The 25,321-nt window shown below is 35.7% G+C and overlaps 1 protein-coding gene across 1 annotated transcript in view; it reads right to left on the bottom strand.

The window, feature by feature from the left end:
- Positions 1–25,321, bottom strand: part of LRP1B (LDL receptor related protein 1B) — a 1,749,164-nt gene that overhangs the window by 706,722 nt on the left and 1,017,121 nt on the right. The window contains exons 21-22 of the mRNA XM_064287257.1: positions 15,885–16,085; positions 8,989–9,234 (exon numbers count right to left, since the gene is read on the bottom strand). Of these exons, the coding sequence (XP_064143327.1) occupies positions 8,989–9,234; positions 15,885–16,085 (447 nt within the window). The remainder of the gene's footprint in view (positions 1–8,988; positions 9,235–15,884; positions 16,086–25,321) is intronic.

Below are 25,321 nucleotides of genomic sequence, written 5' to 3'. Positions count from 1 at the left end.
GAAATTATACAGTGACAAAGAAAGAAATGACTAATCAGAATATTGTCCTGGGTTACAATATTGACTCTCCACTTGAAATTTTCAATAAGAATAAAAAAATTCAAATAGAAAAATTAAAATACTTTATATGGAAAAATACACCATTATAAAAAGTTAGTAATATATGGACGGTAATGGAGAGGAAACCCTGGTGGTGTAGTGGTTAAGTGCTACGGCTGCTAACCAAGAGGTCAGCAGTTCAGATCCACTAGGCGCTCCTTGGAAACTCTATGGGGCAGTTCTACTCTGTCCTATAGGGTCGCTACAGGGTCGTTATGAGTTGGGCTGACTCCACGGCAGTGGGTTTGGTTTTGGTTTTGGTTTGGTAATGGAGAATTTTCAGGAAGTATGTAGAGATAGACAAAAAGGTGGCACAGGATGTTCATTACTTTTAGAAACTGAGTTCAATAACGAATAACGAAATATCAATTTTTTTCAAATATGGATTGTGAATACATTTTTTCCACAGAGTTTACAAATACATATTTTTTAAATTTCATGGTAAGATGAAAAATGATTAAAAACAAGCTTTTTGTCTGAACAAATGGCCTTGTGGTACAGTGAATTGTTTTTATATAGCCTTGGTCAGGGTCTAACTCCCAAAATGAATAGCTGGGCTACAACCTTGCAAGGGATTGGTCAGTTTACTATGCAAATTGAGTGACTTGCAGTTCACCAAGGGGATTGGTCAGTTAGTGGCCCTGGTGGGAGGGCCATGCCTTGAAACTGACAGGGGTTTTCCTTACACAAGGGCCAATCACACAGAGGTTCAGGGGAAGCTCACTAACATCAAGAAGAGTGTGGAGTGGAGCAGTCCTTTGGACTGAAGAGGACTCCATATCCCTACCCTCAGTACCTCATAGACCAAGAAGAGAAAACTGTAACACTGAAGACGGCAAGAGATGGCACTGGTGGTTTTGCTGGGCCATGAAGTGAGACAGCTGCTGTGGCCATCTAGAGAGAGCAGAGCTCCTTTGGGCAGGAGGCTTGCCAGTAGAGCTAAAAGAGCTGTAACACTTGCCCATGCAGGGCACAGGCCTGAGTGTGCCCCATGCTGGGGTTGCCTCAGAGAATCCTGTGTATATGTTTCCCTACAGCAGGGCAGGAGGCTTGCCTGCAAAGCTAAGAGAGCTATAGTGCTTGTGCAGGGCAAAGAGGCCTGAGTATGGCCCATGCAGGGGCTACATGCTGCCCCCTCCCCATCATGGCGGCAAGAGAGCCTGGACAGCCCCAGGTAGCATGGCGGGGACCGGTAGCAGAGGCCAGCGAGGCCCAACAGCAGAGCAGAGGGCTCCTGAACTGCACAAGTGTGGTGGTAGCCAGAGGCAGCAGTGACTTGAGGACAGCACCTGCCATCTGACTTGAACAGTGACATGAACACAGCCGTGGGCAGATTATACATTAGGCAAGGTAAGCATATCATTTTTGTGGTCAAACTCATGTGAAATTTTTAACTACAGATGATCTGATAAGCAAGGTAAGCACAATGTTTACCTTGCCTGTTGGATAATCCACCCCTGAACACAGTATCTAACCTGAACCACAGTGTGCGTGCCCAGTGACATCAGAATGGAATGGGTGATATGGACAAGCGTAAGCAGTTCTCCTTTGGAGAATCTATTTTTATTGCTTGCTGTTTGCTTTCTGTAAATAATAATAATGACTTTCACTTTGCCAACACCGTGCAAGTGTCTTGTGCGTCCTGCTCAATCACAGATGAATGTAGCACCCATGAGAAGATTGACACCAGTGGATCAACCTGCCTCATTCCTAGCATTCTGATGGCTGCCTGGAAGTTGGAGGCACAGCCTGTCTGCAAGTGCAATGCAGACAGACAGACATGTCCATACACACCTTTACATCAACTATTTTAATAAAAAATTAAAATAGAACTGCTAAAAGGCTTTTCAATTCTTTTGTTGTTGTTGCTGTTTATTAACTATAGTCAGGTCGTGTTCAGAAAACAGCTGTTTGATAAATACTTATTTGATAATGTTTGACTATGATAAACCAGTTTATCAAAGATAAAAGTGTAAATTTTCAAATTCTTTCACATTTCCACTCTGAATCTAGATAACTTATCCAAATGTCTCCACTTTTAAGACTTCTTCCATCTTTTTAAATTATTATTTCCCCTTTGAGAGAGTAAAAAGGAATGACAAATCAAATACATCATATCATAAACTGGTAGAGAATCATAAAACCTGGATATTAGAATTCCAAATTCTACAGTGTTTTTTAATTTAATAATAATAATAAACCTGTGTAAAATATTTGGAGATAAAACACAATGAATAATTTTCTGGTTTGTCTCCATTGTTGACATAACTATATTAAATTCTTTTGGGGCAAACTTCATTTAGAATGAATATTAGTAAAAGGTGAGGTAGCCATACATTTTTACAGTCTTCTAACAATTTTTCCATTATACTAACTCTTGTCTCATTAATGATTTAATTTAGCAATCCAAACCAACACAGCATGCTCTTAATATAGAAGTGGCTTGAATTTTTCTGCTTTAGCATATTATGAGAGATAGAATATGTACAAAACAAAAAGGGATATAATTTACATTTTTATAGTAACGAATATTACGTTTTTTAAATATAGTACGTCCACAAGTATCTTTTTGAAGACACTCAGAAGACTATGGTTTTCTATTTATAATTCTCCTTTCTTTGATATTCTTCTAATCTTGTGACAGGTTCCCATAATGACTTTTATGGGACAGAATATAAAGCAGTAGATGGCTTGCCTTAGAAAAGGAGGTCCTCTATCGTTCTCTCAGTGTAAATTGTTATTATAATTATACAACTAGCAATTCTATATGAGTAACTCCTGATTCTTTATCATATATATAATATCATCAAACAAAAAGTGATATTACAGTTACAGTCCTTTCTTTCCTGCTATTTCAAAGATTTTACTGCTCTTATATTTAAGGATTTATTTGAATTTCTCTGCCTTCATCATCAGATACATTTCCTTATACAGTAGAAACTTATGAAGTGGTAAATGGCCTGTCGTGTCTCTGGCTCAATAAATATTATTACCTCTTTTTCTCCATTCACTCAGCTATAGCAATATTGGGAATGAATGATACTTAAATATTACTGAAGTGTGATGTACACGAAGAAGGAGCTGATAGAATCTATGGAATGGATGACAGGATGGGCTTTCAAGTATTATTCAAACTTAGGAATTTATAAGACTCTGTCATTCACAGTCCATCAATTTTTCTTGAACCCCAATTTTTCTGCATCTCTCAATTTTTGTTGTAGGCTGTCAAGTTGATTCAGACTCATAGCAACACTATAGGACAGAGTAGAACTGCCCCAAAAGGTTTCTTAGGCTGTAATATTTACAGGGACAAATGACCAGTTCTTTTCTCTCATGGAGTAGCAGGTGAATTCAATTCTCCAACCTTCTGGTTAGCAGCTGAGTACTTAGCCATTGCCCCACCAGCGCTCCTTCTCCTCTTAATTACTTTCCTGAAAATCTGTGGAAATTTTTTCTCAAAAGCTCTGCTTTATATTCCCTGTGTTTTTTTTTTTTTTTTTTGGTTTGTTTTGTTTAACTCATATATTCTTTTCATTAAAAAGAATGCAGCCCTGGTGGAGCAGTGGTTAAGAGCTTGGCTGCTAGCCAAAAGGTTGGCAGTTTGAACCCACCGGCCTCTCCTTGGAAACCCTATGAGGCAGCTCCATAGGGTGGCTATGAGTCAGAATCAACTTGACAGCAACAGGCTTTGTTTTGTTTTGTTTTGCTTTTCTCATTAATTGGTAGTAGGAATCTGAATATGGTATGTATGTGAGAGAGAAAGAAAGAGACAGAGGGTGAGTCAGAGAAAGACAGAGAGATAGAAAATGAAGAAAGAGAGAGAGAGAGAAAAATAGATATAGAGAGAGAAACAGAGAAAGATGTAAGGAATTTAGCAAAAAATCTTTGCATTTTCAGGACATAGCCTAGCAACTTTTACTAAGATTGTATTTAGTAAATATTTGTGATTATATAGATGAATAGATGATTAATTATAAAAAATAAATAAATGAATATTTAGCCCCAAAGATATTAAGTGTGGGTGGATAATAATGATCATGGAAAGCAAAGGACAAAAGCAAAGCAAGGAGTATGGGAAGCAAAAAAGATTGTTCAACCAAGTCACCTTGAATGAGATGAGTAAATCAGTGACTGAATGGGAGAAGATATTTGCAAAGCCTAAACCTTAGTCCGTACAATTAATCCCTATGATCAATAAGAAAAGGCAGCAATCTTAATGGAGAAAGTGTCAAAGAAAATACATGGACACAAAAGGCTAGCAATCATATGGAGAGATGGTCAAATTCATTAGAAATCAGAAAAAATGTCAAACAATGATATATTACTGTACTCCTATCTATATATATAGACAGATAGATATAGTAAAAAAAAAAAGAAAAACATGAGAAAGTTGAATAATTATAAGAGTTGGTAAGGATGTGGGAACGTGGGAAGCATACTGCTGGTGCACATGTAAGGTGTCGAACCATTCTGAAGAGCTACTGGTTCTACTTAGTTATAATAAATATGTTGTCATTGTTAGTTGCCATGGAGTTGATTTTGACTTTTAGTGACCATATGTGTGCAGAGTAGAATTGCTCCACAGGTTTTTCAAGGCTTTAGGAGGCAGATTGCCAGGGCTGTCTTCCGAGGCACTTCTGGGTGGGTTTGAATAGCCAATCTTTCAGCTAGTAGTCAAGTGTTTAACTATTTGTGTCATCCAAGGACTTCTAATAATTATAGGCACATTCTATGATTATTAATTTTGGTACCAAAAATATTTTCATGCAGATATTTAAGAACACAGGTAAATGTATGCCCATGGCAGCCTTAAGTGTGCAGAGAATTGGAGGCAACCTGAGTGGACTTACATAGTAGACTGCATAGGCAAACATAATGTGTGCATACCATGTGTTACTGTATACTGGTGAGTTGCAAAAGATCAGTTGTACACATAGCACAGATCATAACAACATAATGTTGAGTGAAAAAAAGCAAGTAGCAGACTAAAACATTAATGACAATCCCATTTATATGAGTTAAAGATATATATATATATATAAAACAGAAATGCATATATATTAAAATAAAGGGTACATGTCAAAAGACATACATAAAAGCATTAGAATGGTTTCTTCTGGAACCAGAGGTGAGGAAGAGGAGTGGGCTCTAGGGATAAAAGTAAAGAAAGTAAGAGAGAGCAAGGGAGGAAGTGAGGGGAGAGAAAGAAGGAGACAAGGATTTTATACATAATACTAGAGCCTTGGTGGCAGAGTGGTTAAATGTTCAAATACTAAGCAAAAGGTTGGCAGTTCAAATCCACCATCTGCTCCTTGGAAACCCTATAGAGCAGTTTTACTCTATCCTATAGGGTCACTATATGTTGGAATTAACTCGATAGCAGTGGGAGAGTGATAATGCTATGCCAGGAAGTGAGGAATGTAATAAACTGAACCTTCTGTGTGTGATGATCAAAAGACGAGTGAGTGAGTGAGAGAAAGAGAGGAAAAAAGGAACAGAGGCAATAAATATAAGATTAATTGAAGAGAAGGAAAAGGATCTATTATGGATTGAACTGTATCCTCCAAAAATATATGTTGAAACCCTAAACCTTGCTCATGTGAATGCGATCCTGTTTGGAAACAGGGTTTGTCTTTTGTTATGTTAATAAAGTCATATCAGAGTAGGGTGATTCCTAAACCTAATCTCTTTGGATTGGTATCTTCAACAGGGGATAGAGACATAGAGAGACAGACACACAGGGGGAGATGCCATGTGATAACAGAGGCAGATGCATCTATAAGCAGCAAAGGAACACCAAGGATTGCTGGCAGCCACCAGAAGCTAGGAGGGGGTCCCACAGAAGCATCAACATTGCTGAGATGCTAATTTGAACTTTGAATCTCTAGAACTGTCAGAGAATACATTTCTGTTCTTTAAAGACACCTACTTGTGGTATTTTTTGTTATGGCAGAACTAAGTAACTAAGGCAGGTACCAACCACATAAAACAGAGAAAGTTTTTGCATTCAACAAGCATATGCTAAGTAATTTATATGTGTTTCAATTTAGGTATTACAAAATAATTTGATTCAATATCAGCTTTCAAGAAAGTTTGGGTACAAGTGGTAACAGAAGTGAGCTCATCAAATAAAGACTGTTCAAAGACATCATGGGAGCATGGGGCACACAGCACAGATGATGCCACGTGAAAGCTCCTGACTTGGAATCAGGAGGAATGAAGTTCAAAGGTTGCTCTAACAGCTCTTAGCCTGGAGGTCCTGGGCAAGTGAAGTAAACTTTCTGGGTCTCAGTTTCTGTAAGTATAAAATGAGAGCATTAGTAATATCTAATTGGTTTCTCGTGAGTAATAAATAAATTACCTATCAAATTTTAGGTGCTTGATAAATGGTAGGAAACCCTAGTGGCGTAGTGGTTAAGTGCTACAGCTGCTAACCAAAAGGTCAGCAGTTCAAATCTGCCAGGCGCTCCTTGGAAACTCTGCGGGGCAGTTCTACCCTGTTCTATAGGGTTGCTGTGAGTCAGAATCGACTTGACGGCAGTGGGAGGGATTTTGATAAACGGTAGTTATTAGTAACATTATCATAATTAAACTGAAGAAATGATTCATAGAGGAGGGAGTTTAAAAAAGAGAAAGATTTTAAAGGGAGAAAGGTGATTAATAAATTATGAATTAAAGAGAAAACACGGAAGTAACTGAAAAAATAGTGTTGAGATATATAAGAAGAGTGAGATTTATAAGACATGTTAAATAAAAAATAAAGATCATTGAAGTAGTATTTATGGAAGTTCTTTTTTTCTTTTTTTTAAACTAGTAAGATGGTAAGAATGAACTTAGAGAAAATAAAATGAGTCCAAAAAATCAGGAAAAGTTGGATTGTAAAGAATTTATTCTAATGTTGAATTATTGCAATGTCAAATATAAGTTGTTTTTAATTCTCCTGGAGTATAAAACCACTCTAAACAAGTCAATCATTTTGTCATCCGTATTCACAAAACAGATATAAAGCCAAATTCTCATGTAAAATATGACTGTAAATACGTATAAGGTCAAAATTTGATCCGTTGTATCTCTACTCCAAACATGTATATGAATAAAATGACTGTTATCATCAAAACAAATGGTAATTTTTTCAGCTTCTCAGGACAGTTTGCTGTATGTGAGGCTCTTGGAGAAGAAAAAAAGGAACACATATTTGCTGAATTTATGTCTTTAAGACTCAAATTTTAATAGCCAGGAAACACACACACACACACACACACAAATAGCTGCAAAACAAAAAGCAATTAATAATGATAATAATTTAATATTGTCTGCAAAAATATACTACTCATTGACTGCACATAATTTTCCCAGACTGTACTGGGTATTATGTAAAATACAAAAGAAAATCTAAAACTTGGTTTCTGACTTCATGATGCATATTATTTCCTTGGAGAGATAAGGAATAAAGGAAGCAGATAGATATGAATAAAAGCAGCAAATTAAAATATGAACACATACTGTCATGAACCATACATCTAGACATAAAAAAAAAAGGAGAAATAAAGGCAGAACAAGCATATTTGGAAGAAGACCTCATGACAGAAGAAAGATTTGAGGCAGGTCTTACAGAATATTTAGAGGTGAAGAAGGAAAAGTGTAGTCTAAGTAGAAGAAACAAAATGAACAAAGGTTTAGGAAGTAGGGCCTCTTAGCAGTCTGATGAAGCCAGTGGATGACTTCTCATGAAGTTATCAAAAGCATCATAAAAAAAAAAAAAAGTTAAGAAACAGTATACATAAGTTTACAAAAAAAAAAATCAAATACATTGAAATTCAGTTACAAAAAAAGAACACTTGGATGTGGTAAAATATGTGTTTCTTAATGGATTAGATAACAAGGACTACCATTGTGCCTAATGACTCTCATTTTTGAAATGGCAATGAATGTAAGTGATGCTGTGAGATATCTACAACAAATTTAATGTGATATAAATGCATTATTCTATTGGAAACAAAGTCATGTTGCTAATAGCTTCTGTGGTGTGTGGCCTGTGTTCATGATTGAAAGATATGCTAAGTTTCAGTTAGAGGTTAAAGAAAACAACGGTGTGATATTTTCCCAAAAGAGTTCACAGACTCCTTCAATTCTATCCCTGGACCTCTAAGAACCTGCAGAAGACAATAGGAAGTCATCATTCATTAAGCACCTAATGAGTGGGAGACACAGTAACAGGTGTTTCACGTTACTCTACAACATGCTAAAAAGGAAACATTGTTATAATAGACATCGCTGTTTAACAGAAGAGAACACTGAAGCTCAAGAATTTTTATGTAACCAGTCTAGGGTTTTACACCTAATTCATTCCAGAGGCAGGATTAGACTTTAAATCTGTCAGACTACAAAACTCTTATTTGTTTTTCCCACTGTCCAATACCACCTAAGAGAATCAGCAGAATTTTTTTTTTTTTTTTAAGCAGTTAGAAAATGTGGAAAATGGGTTGAATCAGTTCAAGGCATTTTCTAGAGTATTGGAAATAACGATTGGAAGTCTGGGGGCAGGGCCAGACTTTGGAGAGTTCCAAAAATTACGCAAAGAGAAACAAAGTAGATGCTTTATAGCATACAAAAATAAACCATGGAGAAGTGTGCTGATGAGAACATGTGTAAGGGGGAAAAAAAAAAATCTGATGACAGCAACCTGAAGGATGGCGATGGTAAGGACTGTTGCAATCTTTACTCTCCAAAAGATTTTGGAGTATGCCTAAAATGACATATCATAGTTAAACCTCTTGTCTAAAATCAGGTGAATACTTTCATACATTTCCTGAAAGTGCTTTTGTATTACTTTTTTTTTCTTGATGATCTATTCTTAAATAGAACAAGACACTCAACATATCTGCTTACCAACGTTTGTGCAACTTTCACCATCCACGTCCAGCTTCCACCCTTCGTAACACGAACACTTGACTGTGTGTTTGTGCTGCTCACACACTTGACTGCACTTGAGATGGCTGCTACAGTAATCCATGATCTCACAGGTTTTATTGTCTGTCTTAAGTTGAAGTCCTTCAGGGCACGAACATACAATGCCACCTCCAGGAACAACTGAGCACTGGTTGCTGCAGCCTCCGTTGTTCAGGGAACATTCATCTATAAAAGAAGAGGTTGCATGTCATACTCAATGATTTTCCTCAGTTAAACCCTGATCACTGAGCTCACTTCTCTAAGCCTTAAATTAGAGCCAAGATATTATAAATGAATATTAGGAAGTTATCTTTGGAACAATGCTTCCCAGGGGTTAAGTGGGGATGATGAAAAAATATTTGTCTAAGGAATTATTTCCTCTAATAGGAGTTAAGTGTTGGGTAGCACTTATGGTTAAGTGCTCAAATACTAACTGAAAGGTTGGTGGATCTGAACCACCCAGAGATGCCTAGGAAGAGAGTCCTGGTGATCTGTTTCTGTAAGGTCACAGCCTTGAAATTCCTATGGAGCAGTTCTAATCTACACAGATAGGGTCCCCATGACTTGGAATTGACTCCACAGCAGTGGGTTCATTTATTTATTTATTTGTTTCGGTTTATAATAGAAGTTAGGAATGGAAGATTTTTATTAAACCTTGGAGTATGCTTGGCTTTACTCCATAGAGATAAAATGAGGTCACTCTTTCTACTGTGAAAGAAAAGATTATGCTGAGCTTTTTAGCAGTTAGCAGTTACCAGGCACAGCAGTCTTCCAAAAGCTATGCGTTCACATCGATGATTTAAATATTGGAGTTATTTCAGTGCTTATAAATAAACAACTATATACATGGATATATACATAATGTGTATATATTTTTTCTATATCCAAAGTATAATCTACAGTGATAATAGAGAACTGATTTGTTTGCCCTTTATTGGATGCAGCCAATTATGTTTTAAATTGGGTAAGTTTGTGTTGTTAGGTGCCACTGAGTCAGTTCTGGCTCACAGTGACCCTATGTATGACAGAATGAAACCCTGCCCAGTCTTGCACCATCTTCACAATCATTGTTAGGCTTGAGCCCATTGTTGCAGCCACTGTGTCATTAGACCTTGTATGTTGGTTATTCGGATTTACTCAGTGAGGTCATGGAAACATAACAAAAAGTATATTAAAAAAGAAAAATGACCTGATATTTTGGCTGAAATAAAGAGCACCTAGTATTGACTGCATGAATAATGAGATTGGTTTATGCAGAAAGGGATCCTTCATTCATAACACTTCTCATAATTTATATTACACTTTCAGTATATATATATTCATCATTCTACTCCATCACCAGAAGGTAGGCTCCAGGAGAGCATAGGTAAGTAACATTTGCTCTCTTTACCAGTATACATGCTACAGCTAGCACAGGGGCTATCAAAGAGTAAAGAGTGAAACATGTATGTTGAATATGAAAAGCGTAGTTGTTCAAAAGCACCCAAAACCACCAAACCCACTGCTGTCAACTTGATTTTGACTCATAGTGACCCTATAGGACAGAGTAGAACGGCTCCATAGGGTTTCCAAAGCTGTAAATCTTTACTTAAGCAAACTGCCACATCTTTCTCCCTCAGAGTGGCTGGTGGGTTAAAACCACTGGCTTTTTGGTTAGGAGCTGAGCGCTTTAACCGCTTTGCCACCAAGGCTCCTCCAAAAGCACAACTCCCCCAAAATTGTGCCAGGGCTTATTCACTAGGAGAAAATTCAAAATGACATACTTGCGCCCTTGAAGAAAATAGCAGATAGCTTTTATTTTTCTTTGCAACAACCCCGTTACTTATTAGTATATACTACTTTGTTGTTGTTGTTAGTTGCCTTCAAGTTCACTCTGACTCATGATGACCTTTAGTATAATTCCTGAGCCATCTATCTTCATGATCACTGGTATGCAATGTGCTATGAAGTACACAGTAAAAAGGCCAAAAAAAATCTTTAAGTCTTTCTTTGCTTTAAAAATCTTTTTGAGTGGCTTTCAAAGATTGTCTAATTGTGTGTCTTCTGAGACATGCTAAAGAAGACTGTTATCCAATAGTTCGTAAGTTGTAGTAATATTTACTTATGTACCTTCAATAGTTCTTTCATCTATGGAAATTTATCCAGTTCAAAAATCAGGTTGAAATGTAAGGCTTTAAAAACTCTACAGTTTTTAAACTTGTATCTGGGTCAGTTATTCTCCATATTATGTGTCACCATCAAAGAAGTTACAGTAATAAGAAAAGGAAAATGATTACGTTAACTATTTTCTTCAAGAATTTAGTTCAATTTGGTATTATTTTAGAACAAAAATAATAGATTCATCTCTTGGTTCCTTTAATCATAACCGTTTCAAAACAGCAGTCATTTCAAAGTATTTACCCCATTTTACTTCAATTGACGTTCTTTTTCAAGAGAATTACTATAAAGAAATGTCATCCTGCCCAGCAGGTGAATAAAAAAGTTCACAATGCTCTTAGCTTATTTCAAATATGACTGTTCTCTCAGTATTGAAAGTGTCTCTTTCTGATACTGTTTGTAGAAATAAAATCATAGATTTTAGGATAAATAAATGCATTTCGAAATCTAAAGTTGAATATGTACATTTAATGTCAATATTTGCATATCCACTGCCTTGCAGTCCATTCCAATTCCTAGTGACCCCCGCAGGGTTTCCAAGGCTGAAAATCTTTGTGGAAGCAGACAGCTACATCTTTCTCTCATGGAGTCACTGGTGGTTTCAAACTGCCCACTTTTCAGCTAGTAATCAAGCACTTTAACCACTACTCCATCAGGGTTCCTAACGTGTGCATAGCTAGTGTCTTAAAATTTCTTCCTTAACGCTTAACTGCCGTAAGGTCAACAGTTACCATTTCTTGAATGATTCAAGTCTCTTCTCATTTCTTTCTCAAATTCCTATCTCCTTCCTCTTTTACACTATTTTAAAACCCCCCTAGAAAAACGGACTTTTCATTAGGATTTGGAGATTAGATTTTTGTTGTCGTTAGGTGCTCACCACAAGGTTTTGACTCACAATGACACTATGTACAAGAGAACAAAACACTGCCCAGTCCCACGACATCCTCACAATCATTGCTATGCTTGAGCCCATTGTTGCAGCCACTGAGTCAATCCGTCTTGTTGAGGGTCTTCCTCTTTTTTGCTGACCCTCTACTTTAGCAAGTATGATGTCCTTCTCCAGGGAAAGGTCCAGCCTGTTAGCATGTCCAAAGTAAGTGAGATGAAGTCTTGTTATCCTTGCTTCTAAGGAGCATTCCAGCTGTACTTCTTCCAAGACAGACTTGTTCATTCTTCTGTCAGTCCATGGTATATTCAATATTCTTCTTCAACACCATAAAGGCATCATTTCTTCTTCAGTCTACCTTATTGATTGTCCAGTTTTCTCATGCATATGAAGCAAAAATACTTTAACCCTCAAAGTGACTTCTTTGCTCTTCATCACTTTAAAGAGATCTTTTGCAGCAGAACTGCTCAATGCAATGAGCCATTTGATTTCCTGACCACAGCTCCCATGGGCATTGACTGTAATCCAAGTAAAATGAAATCCTGGACAACTTCAAGCTTTTCTCTGTTTATCATGATGTGCCTTATTGGTCCAGTTGTGAGGATTTTTGTTTTCTTTATGTTGAGGTGTAATCCATATTGAATCCATATCAAATGCTGTAGGTTGTTAATGAATGAATCTCCCTCCAATCTTGATGCTCTGTTCTTCTTCATATAATCCAGTTTCTCAGATTATTTGCTTAGCATACAGGTTGAATAAATATGGTGAAAGGATACAACCCTAACGCTCACCTTTCCTGACTTTAAACCCCTTGTTCTGTTTGAATGACTATCTCCTGGTCTATGTATAGGTCCTTTGTGAGCACAATTAAGTGTTCTAGGATTCCCATTCTTCACAGTGTTATCCATAATTTATCATGATCCACATAGTCAAATGCCTTTGCATAGTCCATAAAACACAGGAAAACACCTTTCCAGTATTCTCTGCTTTCAGCCAAGATCCCTCTGATGTCAGCAATGATACCTCTCATTCCTTGTCCTCTTCTGAATCCAATTTGAACTTCTGGCAGTTCCCTGTTGATGTACTGCTGCAACTGCTTTTGAATGATCTTCAGCAAAATTTAACTTGAGTGTGATATAATTGATATTATTCGATAATTTCTGCACTTGATTGAATCACCTTTCTTTGGAATGGGCACAAATATAGATTTCTTCAGTCAGTTGGCCAGGCAGCTGTCTTCAAATTTCTTGACATAAACGAATAAGCACTTTTAGCAATGCATATCTTTGTTGAAACATCTCAATTGGTATTCTGTCAATTCCTGGAGACTTGGTTTTCACCAATGCCTTCAGTGCAGCTTGAACTTCTTCCTTTGGTACCTTCATTTTTGATCATACACTACCTCCTGAAATGGTTGAACATTGACCAGTTCTTTTTGGTACAGTGACCCTGTGTATTCCTTCCATCTTCTCTTGATGTTTTCTGCTTCGTTCAATATTTTCCCCGCAGAATCCCTCAATATTACAACTCAGTGCTTGAATTTTTTCTTCAGTTCTTTCAGCTTGAGAAATGTCAAATGTGTTCTTCTCTTTTGGTTTTCTAACTCCTGGTCTTTGCAGATTTCATTATAATACCTTAGTTTGCCTTCTTGAGCCACCCTTTGAAATCTTCTGTTCAGCTCTTTTACTTCATCTCTTCTTTCTTTTGCTTTAGATACTCTACATTCAAAAGCCAGTTTCAGAGTCTCTTCTGACATTAATTTTGGTCTCTTCTTTCTTTCCTATCCTTTTAATGGTCTTTTGTTTTCTTCTATCTTTCCTCTTGGGGTCTCCTTTTCCTTACATACATTGCATGAAACCATATAAGGCAATTAAATCACTTGACCAGTATTTGTTTTTAATTTGCGTTGTTCTTCCTCTCCTTCAGCTTCACCTCATGAAGAGTGAACTGAAGCAGACTTCATAAGTTCAATACGCCACAGTGCAGCAATCAAGATAAAAATGTCTTTTTATTTTCCCTGGTATTTCCACACCCAGCTCCCCTGTAACCACTTCCAATCACTGTAGTTCTTTGAAACGTATAAGCAAAGATCCTTAGCTTATGGCTATAGTGGCTAGATAAATGAGAAGTATTTTTCTCCTTTGAAGTAGATTAAAAAAAAATAAATAAATTTAGAAGGAATCCCTTCTTTCCTCTTTTATTTTCCCAATTTGGAGAATGGAGGATAGGAAAACAAAGCTGTGTTTTCTTCTCATTTTCTTTTGTGGTTGTATACTCTTTTCTTTGCCTTTTATTTATGTCATTTAACTTGAGAGTGTGTGAAAAGGTGAAAATGAACTAATATCTTTCAATACCTATAATAAAAACATCATTAGTAACACGATTATCTGAAAGATATGATCATCTCCATTTTAGTTATGAAGAGACTACCACTCCGAAAGTCATCTGCCTTTGTGACTTAATTAAAGTAATTAATGAATAGATTTCTCATCTGTTAAAATTTAGACTATCTCCAGAACGATACAGTTCCGTCTTAAGAGTATTAATATATTGTTTCTTTTAAATTGCTCTTTCAACCTTCACGTGCAAACCTCACAGCTTTAACGCAAGAGATATTTCCATCCACCAACTACTCTATCAGGGAGAATAAGCTGGGAGAAAAGAAAGTGAATACAGAAAAATGAAGTCTGTCATCTTTTATTTGTAATTTTTTTCAGTTTTATTTATTTATTTTTGTCTGACTGTGATTGCTTAAAAATTAGCATCACTGAATGAAAACTGTTACATGTACTCTTACAAGGCTATTTTATAGAACCATAGACTCTTTGGAAGAACAGACATTTTATTGTATAAATTGAAAAATAATAATATTAACAGGTCTTTTTTGTAATGCTCAGTATGCTATTAATACTCAATTGATAACAAAACATTATAACTTCAGACTAAATTTAGTTGTTTTTCCTAGTTTCAATCAGGCAGTTACATCATTTCCTAAAGCTATTTTCTCTTAACCTCAAGACATCTCATTATTGTTCTTATCATTCTGTTAGCTCTTCTTTGTTACTCTATTGATGTCACCTTCAGTATTACCTATAAAACATACTTTTTAAATGTCCTTGCTAAATCTCTGATCTCCCCACAGAGAAGAAAAGGAATTTTCTTTTATATGTGCTCATTGGCATAAGGAGATGGCTAGCAAAAAGTGAATTCAAAGCTCAAAAATCTATCAGATTGAAATCATCATTTTAACTATATAAAGCGCACTAAAGAAAGATAAAGTATGAGGACCAAAAAACCGAGGGGAAGATGACATAAAACTGGGCAATATTCAACTTGTTTTATTATCCAGTCTCCTCTTTCCTCTTCCAAAAAACAGCTTCTATTATAATCAATAGAAAGAATGTCAAAAGCCATAGGGTAGTAGTCAACTACACTTCACAGATCAGTAATAAAAAAGATTCCCCTGTTACGAATGACTCACTGACAAAATATGAGTTAAATCATGGGAACAGAAATAACTATCCAGAGATGTAAACAATGAGCATATTTATGCAATAGTTACATTAGTTGGATGCAGACTAGTGTTTTCTGATTTATTTTCAGACATATCTAATTACATTTAAAACTTTTTGTATAGATTTACAATACATAAAAATGTAGATAGGCCTGAATGGCAAATGTTATATTGAAGGGGAACAAATGAGAGGAATGATCGCTACTGAAGTAAGTGTCAGCATGTGGAGTAAAGGGTTCTAGTTCCGTGGAGAAGTCAATGCAGTGAAATATGCATTACCACAGAGATCGCCTTCATCAGACCCATCAGGACAATCCCTTCTTCCATTGCAGAGTTTCTCTGGCTGCAGGCACACCGAAGTGTCATTTGCGCAAGGGTACTTGGGTGGGCCACACAAGAAACTCTCACAGTCATCTTCATCTGATTGATCTTCACAATCAATATCTCCATCACATACCCATGCTTTGTTGATGCATCTCCCTTAAGAAAGCAGAAAGAGTAAGCATTTGATTTTTGTAATTAAGTCTCTGTAAGAATGGGTGGCCATTACTGTCTTCAGTCAGAGAAAAACTGCTTGCCATCAGCAAGAAATCTATTTGCTGATAGTTTGACAGTTTGTTTTCACTACAGCATTTGAATAGTTCTTGCCCTGGTTGTTAACGTGCTCTCAGTGTTACTGCCTTGATATTTTCTTTAGTTTCAAGTTATTGCCCTGTTTCATTAAAAAAAAAAAAAAGGTCTGTGATTAATTAAAAGTTTAATTGCAATACTTTTAGTAGCAAACTTTCAGGATACATTTTATGTGTCAGTGCCTTTCTAAGCCCTTAATTTAGGAAAATGCTTTATTTTAGCAGAAGTTGTCCTTCTAGTCACATCTACAACCTCAGTCTCTCAACCCTTCACACCAGACATACCCTCTCATAAGAGAATATCTTACACAATATATTGGTCAAGAATAGGGAATTATGATTAAAATTGCATGCTGTTAAATGTTTCGGTAGCTAACATATGCACAGACTGAATTGATAGAAATAAGGTTTTCTTTATTACCTTTGAAAGAAAAGAAAGATTATTGTTTAGCCAGAATGTTACAAAAGTAACAGAGAAATGCATAGTGAACCATAGTCATTGTTGCCTATGTAAACATTCTTTTCACTGCAAATTATTTCTTTCTAGATTGTTTGCATTTTTCTTCTAATCACCCTCTTTTCTGGATTATACAATGTAAAAGTGTACAGTGAATAAAAAATGTAACAAAAGATATTGGCTACTGGCTGACTACATATCAATGTTTCACAAAATGAGTGGGGTAAATAAAAGGGAAATGTAAAATATTAGATTGCATATGCCAAAGAGTCATTACATATTTAAATATTGTCTCATTTTACAGGGGCTTAACTAAAATATTTGTGAAAAGGTGTTTGCTTTATAGAAATATATTAATAAATCAGTTGAGAAAAAAAATGAAGCTAAATGCTGAAGTTAATCAAAATACATTTGATGATCCAAAAACACCAAACCCGCTGTCATAGAGTTGATTCTGGCTATAGTGACCTTGTAGGACAGGGAAGAGCTGCCTCATAGGATTTTCAAGGAGTAGCTGGTAGATTCGAACTGCTGACCTTTTGGTTAGCAGCCAAGCTCTTAACCACCATGCCATGAGGGCTCCACAGTTGATGATATTCAACATTAATTATTGATAAAAGGACTTATAAAGTAAGAATTGATGGATGTTTACTAATACATTAAATACAATTGGAGAAACACTATAAACTTTTGTCTTAAAATAAAAAAACAACAAAATTATTTAATATATTTTTTGAAATACTATATAATACAATTAGATAAGAGAAAAAGTGAGATGTAAAATTTAAAAAACAGAGGAAGTAAATGTGTCATTATATATGGCTACTGAAATTGTATAATTTAGGAAATTAATGAAAACTAAGAACTGAAAGAAACAATCTAATAGATAGGTAGTAAGCTTTTTTTTTTTTAAAGCTTAAAAAAATCAAACAAACATTAATAAACCAAACCAAACCTGTTGCTGTCAAGTTGATTAACTCATAGTGACCCTAAATGACAGAGTACAACTGCCTCATAGTGTTTCCAAGGAGCACCTTGTGGATTCGAACTGGCTACCTTTACTGGTCAGCAGCCATAGCTCTTAACCACTATGCAGCCAGGGTACTGATAGATTTATTATACATACAGAACATAAGAGAAATGGCCAATTAAAAAAATGATCATAAAATAAAGTATTTTAGGATAAACTTCACAAAACTGTATAGAATTTATATAAAGAATCTTCAAAATTCTACAAAGCAACCCAAAAGAGTCCTTGAATAAAGATATAGATTGGTCTTGAACAGGAAAATAATACTATAAAGGTATTAAAAAAAATTTCCCCTAAATTAATATAATCCCAATAGTAACAATATTATTACATCCGTACAAGCTGATCTTAAAATTTGTTTAAGAAAATAAAAACATAAATATCATTAGGAATCTCCTAAAAGGAAACAGAAAAAGATTTCTGAGCAGTAATTGTATATGCCAGCTATTCAGAAGTATTTTGAAGTAACAGTAGATAAACCATTTTTATAATAATATCAATGAACATACCAATAATTAAACTGCATAGACACCAGAAACAGAGTCATTTATACACACTGTTTTAATATACAAAAAGTTGGTAATTAAAAACAGTAAAGAAAATAGTGATTACCCAACTAACGATGTTAGGGTAACTGATTAACTATCTGGAGGAAAAATAAAGTTGAACCTCTACTTGACTCCTTACACCCAAATAAATTCTAGATGAATCAAAGAGCTAAGCATTTTAAAATAACAATAATAAAGACAAAAAGATTCTAAAAAATATTTTTACAAAACTTAAAATGATCCTTAAACAAACCCAGAAACCATGAAGAACTAATTGATAAATTTCATAAATGTTTTGCATTCTACATTGTAACAATAAAATCCTTAAAGTCAAACTGCAATCAATAAACCAGAAAAAAAAAAAAAAAAAAAAAACTCTCTGTGTTTGACAGAAGGGGGGAAGCGCATTTTCTTAAAATAAAAAAGTCTCTTTCAAATCAGTAAGTTAAAAACCAATAACACAATAAAAGTGGCCGAGATTTACAATGAAGTAATAATGGTTTACAAACATATGATGTTTAAAATAGCTTGTAATTAAAAAGAAGAAAACTAAAACAATTTTATATCATTTTTTCTCTTTCCAGAAGAAACCAAAACCAAACCCAGTGCCGCTGAGTCGATTCCGACTCATAGCGACCCTACCGGGCAGAGTAGAACTGCCCCATAGTTTCCAAAGAGCGCCTGGAGGATTCAAACTGCTGACCGTTTGGTTAGCAGCCGTGGCTCCCTTTTCACTATCAGGTTGACCAGAATCAAAACGTTTGATAATTCATTCATACTGCTTCACTGATAACAGCTCACCACAGTATTTTACTTCTAGAATGGTTTCTGTATGTTGCCATTTTTGCACAAACGCACAAAGATGCATGTGTAAGGATGTATATCACTGCTTTGTCTGTATTAGCAGAAGATTGGTAACTATTTAAATTTCCATCAGTTTGAGATTGGTGACATAAATTACAATGCATCCATCCATTGAAATTGTATGTTTGAGTTAAAAAGAATGAGGCAACTCTGCAACAATAAAGATAAAATAATCTTCAAAATAGATCAGTAAAAATATAAAAAGCATAGAACTCAGTTATGGTAGGCTTTCTTATGTGTTAAAATAAATTTATCTGTTTATCAATATCTACGACTGTATATCCATATATATATTAATAAAAGCACATGGATAGGCTTGTCTATACATAATTTATTTCTAGAGGGCTACACAAGAAATTATTGGAAGCGATTGCCTCTGGAGTTAAAGACTGAGGTACAGGAAACCTGGAGCGTAGGAAGATTAACTTTTCATTGAATACTCTTGTGTTATTCTATTTTCTCATATTACCATATGTCTGCATAAATTTTCAAAAAATTAGCTCATTTTAAAAAAGGATGGCAATGAGATAAATAGCATTATACTATGAAGTCTGAGATTTTTTATAAATCTATTTTAAAAAATTCTATGTTGAGGTTACTCTGTGCCTTACACTTTTCAAGGGACATTTGGAAATTTAAAGAAGCATCATCTTTTTCTCTGTCGCAAATGAGCTTCTAATCTAGCTGACAAAACAAGATTGATGTACAATACATAATTGTAGTCTAACAGAAGACAGTCTATATTGAAGTATTAAATTGTATGGGGTCATCTGCAAGTATAATAGAAAGAAGGGAGAGTTCAAAACTAATATGGTAACTTCATTTTTTGGTATGGTAAATCAGAACAGAACTTCCTTTTCCACCCCAGACAGCACTAATCCATGATGATACCCTTAACCATTGACTGCTAATTGTTTCAATAAAACCATCTATAAATCTCTATCAATCATTTAGAGTCAGCACTGAGGTAATACCTATTTACCATCCCTGACCTAAATGCTGCCTGGAAAAGGTAAAGAAAAATCATATTCAGATGACTCTAATTACTTCAATTCAGATTATGCTATCAGAGATATTAATAAGTATTCATATATACCTTAAATAAAATTTAAAACTTTAAATACCCACTCCTTAGCAATGATTTTGCAGGGAATGTTTGATGCTTAACTGCTTCTCCCTTTCTGAGATGTTTGGTCTTTTTTTTTTTAATAAGAATGTAGAAAAGACAGCATCCTAGGTGTAATAAAAGAAATAAAATTCCTAATTTAACAGCTAAATGGGTGAAACTCAAAAGCAACCACCTCGGTAAATATGTTCAAATAATGTTATTTTTACTTGATTTAAGTTATTTATATTTATATTTGCCTTTTGTATACATGTCCTCTTTATTTACCCAATTATGAGTCAAGACATTGGAAAAAATTTCTGAAAGAGCAATATTGCAAACATCCTTGTGTAATCTCCCTCTTTTATAAAGAACTTCAGGCTTAGACCTTGGCCAAACTGGTATGATTAAAATAATAATGAGCAATTAATAATATTAAAATGTTACAGTAATTATAAATATTTAATACTTAAAACTCAAATCTTTAATATTATTCTTTCAATGTACATGATTAAGTTCAAGTAACCAAATTGTCACTTTGCATTTACTAAATCTTCCTTTAAAACACATTGTTGTTGTTAGGTGCCATTGAGTCAGTTCCAACTCATAGCGACCCTATGCAAAACAGAAAAAAACACTGCCCAGTCCTGCGCCATCCTGACAATCATTAGGCTTGGCCTCATTGTTGCAGCCACTGTGTCAATCCACCTCGTTGAGGGTCTTCCTCTTTTCCGCTGACCCTGTACTCTGCCAAGCATGATGTCCTTCTCCAGGGACTGATCCCTCCTGACAACATGTTCAAAGTATGTAAGGCACAGTCTCGCCATCCTTGCCTCTAAGGAGCATTCTGGCTGTACTTCTTCCAAGACAGATTTGTTTGTTCTTTTGGCAGTCCATGGTATATTCAATATTCTTCGCCAACACCACAATTCAAAGGCGTCAGTTCTTCAGTCTTCCTTATTCATTGCCCAGCTTACACATGTGTATGATGTGATTGAAAATACCATGGCTTGGGTCAGGTGCACCTTAGTCTTCATGTTGACATCTTTGCTCTTCAACACTTTGAAGAGGTCCTTTGCAGCAGATTTGCCCAATGCAATGCATCTTTTGATTTCTTGACTGCTGCTTCCACGGCTGTTGATTGCGGATCCAAGTAAAATGAAATCCTTGACAACTTCAATCTTTTCTCCATTTATCATGACATTGCTCATTGGTCTGGTTGTGAGGATTTTTGTTTTCTTTATGTTGAGGTGCAGTCCATACTGAAGGCTGTGGTCTTTGATCTTCATCAGTAAGTGCTTCAAGTCCTCTTCGCTTTCACCAAGCAAGGTTGTGTCATCTGCATAACGCAGGTTGTTAATGAGTCCTCCTCCAATCCTGATGCCCCGTTCTTCTTCATATAGTCCAGCTTCTCGTATTATTCATTCAGCATACAGATTAAATAGGTACGGTGAAAGAATACAACCCTGCCGCACACCTTTCCTGACTTTAAACCAATCAGTATCCCCTTGTTCTGTCCGAACAACTGCCTCTTGATCTATGTAAAGGTTCCTCATGCGTACAATTAAGTGTTCTGGAATTCCCATTCTTTGCAGTGTTATCCATAGTTTGTTATGATCCACACAGTCAAAAGCCTTTGCATAGTCAATAAACCTCAGGTAAACATCCTTCTGGTATTCTCTGCTTTCAGACAGGATCCATCTGACATCAGCAATGACATTCCTGGTTCCACGTCCTCTTCTGAAACCAGCCTGAATTTCTGGTAGTTCCCTGTCAATATACTGCTGCAGCCATTTTTGAATGATCTTCAGCAAAAAATTTGCTTGAGTGTGATATTAATGATATTGTTCTATAATTTCCACACTCAGTTGGATCACCTTTCTTGGGAATAAGCATAGATATGGATCTCTCCCAGTCAGTTGGCCAGGAAGCTGTCTTCCAAATTTCTTGGCATAGACAAGTGAGCATTCCAGCGCTGCATCTCTTTGTTGAAACATCTCAATTGATAATTTCATCAATTCCTGGAACCTTGTTTTTTGCCAATGCCTTCAGAGAAGATTGGTCTTCTTCCTTCAGTACCATTGGTTCCTGATCATATGCCACCTGTTGAAATGGTTGAATATCAACTAATTCTTTTTGGTATAATGACTCTCTGTATTCCTTCCATCTTCTTTTGATGTTTCCTGCATCATTTAATATTTTCTCCATGGAATCCTTCACTATTGCAACTCAAGGCTTGAATTTTTTGTTCAGTTCTTTCAGCTTGAGAAATGCCAAGCGTGTTCTTCCCTTTTGATTTTCCATCTCCAGCTCTTTGCACGTGTCATTATAATACTTTGTCTTCTGAAGAGGCCCTTTGAAATCTTCAGTTCTTTTACTTCATCAATTCTTCCTTTTGCTTTAGCTGCTTGATGCTCAAGAGCAAGTTTGAGAGTCTCCTCTGACATCCATCTTGGTCTTTTCTTTCTTTCCTGTCTTTTCAATGACCTCTTGCTTTCTTCATGGATGATGTCCTTGATGTCATTCCACAACTCATCTGGTCTTCAGTCACTAGTGTTCAATGCGTCAAATCTATTCTTGAGATGGTCTCTAAATTCAGGTGGGATATACTCAAGGTCATATTTTGGCTCTCGTGGACTTGCTCTGATTTTCTTCAGTTTCAGCTTGAACTTGGGTATGAGCAATTGATGGTCTGTTCCACAGTCAGCCCCTGGCCTTGTTCTTACTGATGATATTGAGCTTTTCCATTGTCTCTTTTCACAAATGTAGTTAATTTGATTTCTGTGTGTTCCATCTGGCGAGGTCCATGTGTATAGTTGCCGTTTATGTTGGTGAAAGAAGTTATTTGCAATGAAGAAGTCGTTGTTCTTGCAAAATTCCACCATTCGATCTTTGGCATTGTTTCTATCACCAAGGCCATATTTTCCAACTACTGATCCTTCTTCTTTGTTTCCAACTTTTGCATTCCAATCACCAGTAATTATCAATGCATCTTGATTGCATGTCTGATCAATTTCAGACTGTAGCAACCGATAAAAATCTTCTATTTCTTCATCTTTGTCCCTAGTTGCTGGTGTGTAAATTTGAATAATAGTCATATTAACTGGTCTTCCTTATAGGCGTATGGATATTATCCTATCACTGACAGCATTATACTTCAGGATAGATTAAAAGACATGTGTTAAAATACATTACATGCTGAAAATAATATTGGGTAAGTATTATCAAACTGGGAGCTCTGGTGGTGCAGTGGTTAAGAGCTTGGCTGCTAAACAAAAGGTCAGCAGTTGAATCCGCCAGCCACTCCTGTGGAAACCCTATGGTGCAGTTCTACTCCATCCTATAGGGTCGCTGAATCGGAATAGACTTGATGGCAATGGATTTGTTTGTTTGATCAAGTTGAATTCTGTATAATATTTTTTGAATTTTTTATAATGACATTTTTCAACTTGATAATTATGTGTGCAAGACACTATTATGGCAGTTGCAGCTTTATGTTTTATGTAAAGAAAATAAAAATGCCCAAATAACAAAAAAAAATAATGCAGAAGTAGTAAAAAGCAGCATGCTGGTACAATGACAGCTGCTACAGTTATACATACACAGATACACACATCTACACAGGACATTGTAAGATTGTCTTTATTTGTTTTACCTTGAAATATGTAATTTAGATGAAAAGCTAGCACAGGGTCGATAGCTACAGGAAAATAAAACATTTCAATGAATGCCTAAAAATGGGTTGGTTTTCCAGAGTAAATTAATATATCTTCTGGAGTATTTCCTTCTTCACTGAACTTTTTTGCTTTTTTCTTTCTTTTTTTAATAGATTTTTTTTGTAAATTGTTTGACTTACTTTTATCTTAATAGAAGGAATTCTGTTAGAGGGTAACATCTGTCTCAGCTATGACTGGCTGCTAATATTAAGAATTTTTGAGAGAATCTAAATAGATTTGACAAATCATATACTTATAATGCTTTTTTGAATAATGGTCTTTGAACTGCAATATATATATATTTAGTTTTTATACTACTAACCTTTCATACCACATACATATTTATTTCTCTAACAATGTTTGGCTTCAATTCAATTCAGCAAATATTTATTTAGTATTATGTGCTTGGCTAGCTACTAAAGAATGTATAAAGGTGGGAAAGACAAATTCCTGACCTTGCGGAGCAAAAAGTCAAGTCATGACAAATGTTCTGACACTGAACGTATAAAAAAAAAATAGTAAGGTAAAAGTCATATAGTCATCACAGAGTGCTCTGGAATTTCAAGGTGGTAGAAACTATGTATGACTGGAAGAACAAGAGCAAGCTTAACCAAGATGTTATTTGGAAAGGGGTTTTGAAGGTAGAGAACTTTACCTATGGACATAAAGAAAAAGGCTTTTCACATAGACAGTTGTCTTATGTTGTAGTCAACATTTAAATATATATTCTCACCAGAATAAAAAAAGGAAGTAAAACAGAGAGACATAGAAATTTAATAATATGTTGATTACTTTTACTTGTCAACTGGAGTGTATCAAGGGCATCAGTGGTGCAAGCGAATCAGCTCTCCCTTAATTTGGTCTCTCCTGTATTTCAGAGTGAATTCACTGTAAATTCTATTTTGTATTTATGTGCTGTTTATGTTATCGTCTTAATAATATAGTTGCACATACAAATTACCATCAGAACTGTGTACATAGAACCATGTATACTGAATTGTATGGATGATTTTCAGGGGTGATTTTGAACATTCACAGTTTTAGCATTACTTGCTGGATCTACCCCACACATAAGAAGCAACTCTTATGTAAAGGCATGAAGACAAGAAAAGGTGGAGGATGGTGGAGAAGAATAACCAGGCAGTTTTGAGCTACAGTCCATAGGATGTTGATTGCTAATTCAGAAAGTGTCCCTTAATGTTATAGACAAAGGAGAATCACTGAAAGTTTTTGAGAAAAAAGGTCACAGGGTCTGAAGGGAGTGAAAGCTAAAGCTGTGTGTGGAATGGATTGAAGCTAGTTATTGCCGGGGCGGGGGAACTGTAGGCCACACAGAGGACTGAACGAGAGAAAATATGGGCTTAACA

The sequence above is a fragment of the Loxodonta africana genome, chromosome 6 (assembly GCF_030014295.1).
Source record: "Loxodonta africana isolate mLoxAfr1 chromosome 6, mLoxAfr1.hap2, whole genome shotgun sequence".
In the NCBI taxonomy this organism is placed as follows: domain Eukaryota; kingdom Metazoa; phylum Chordata; class Mammalia; order Proboscidea; family Elephantidae; genus Loxodonta; species Loxodonta africana.
This window is presented reverse-complemented; position numbering and strand designations above follow the sequence as displayed.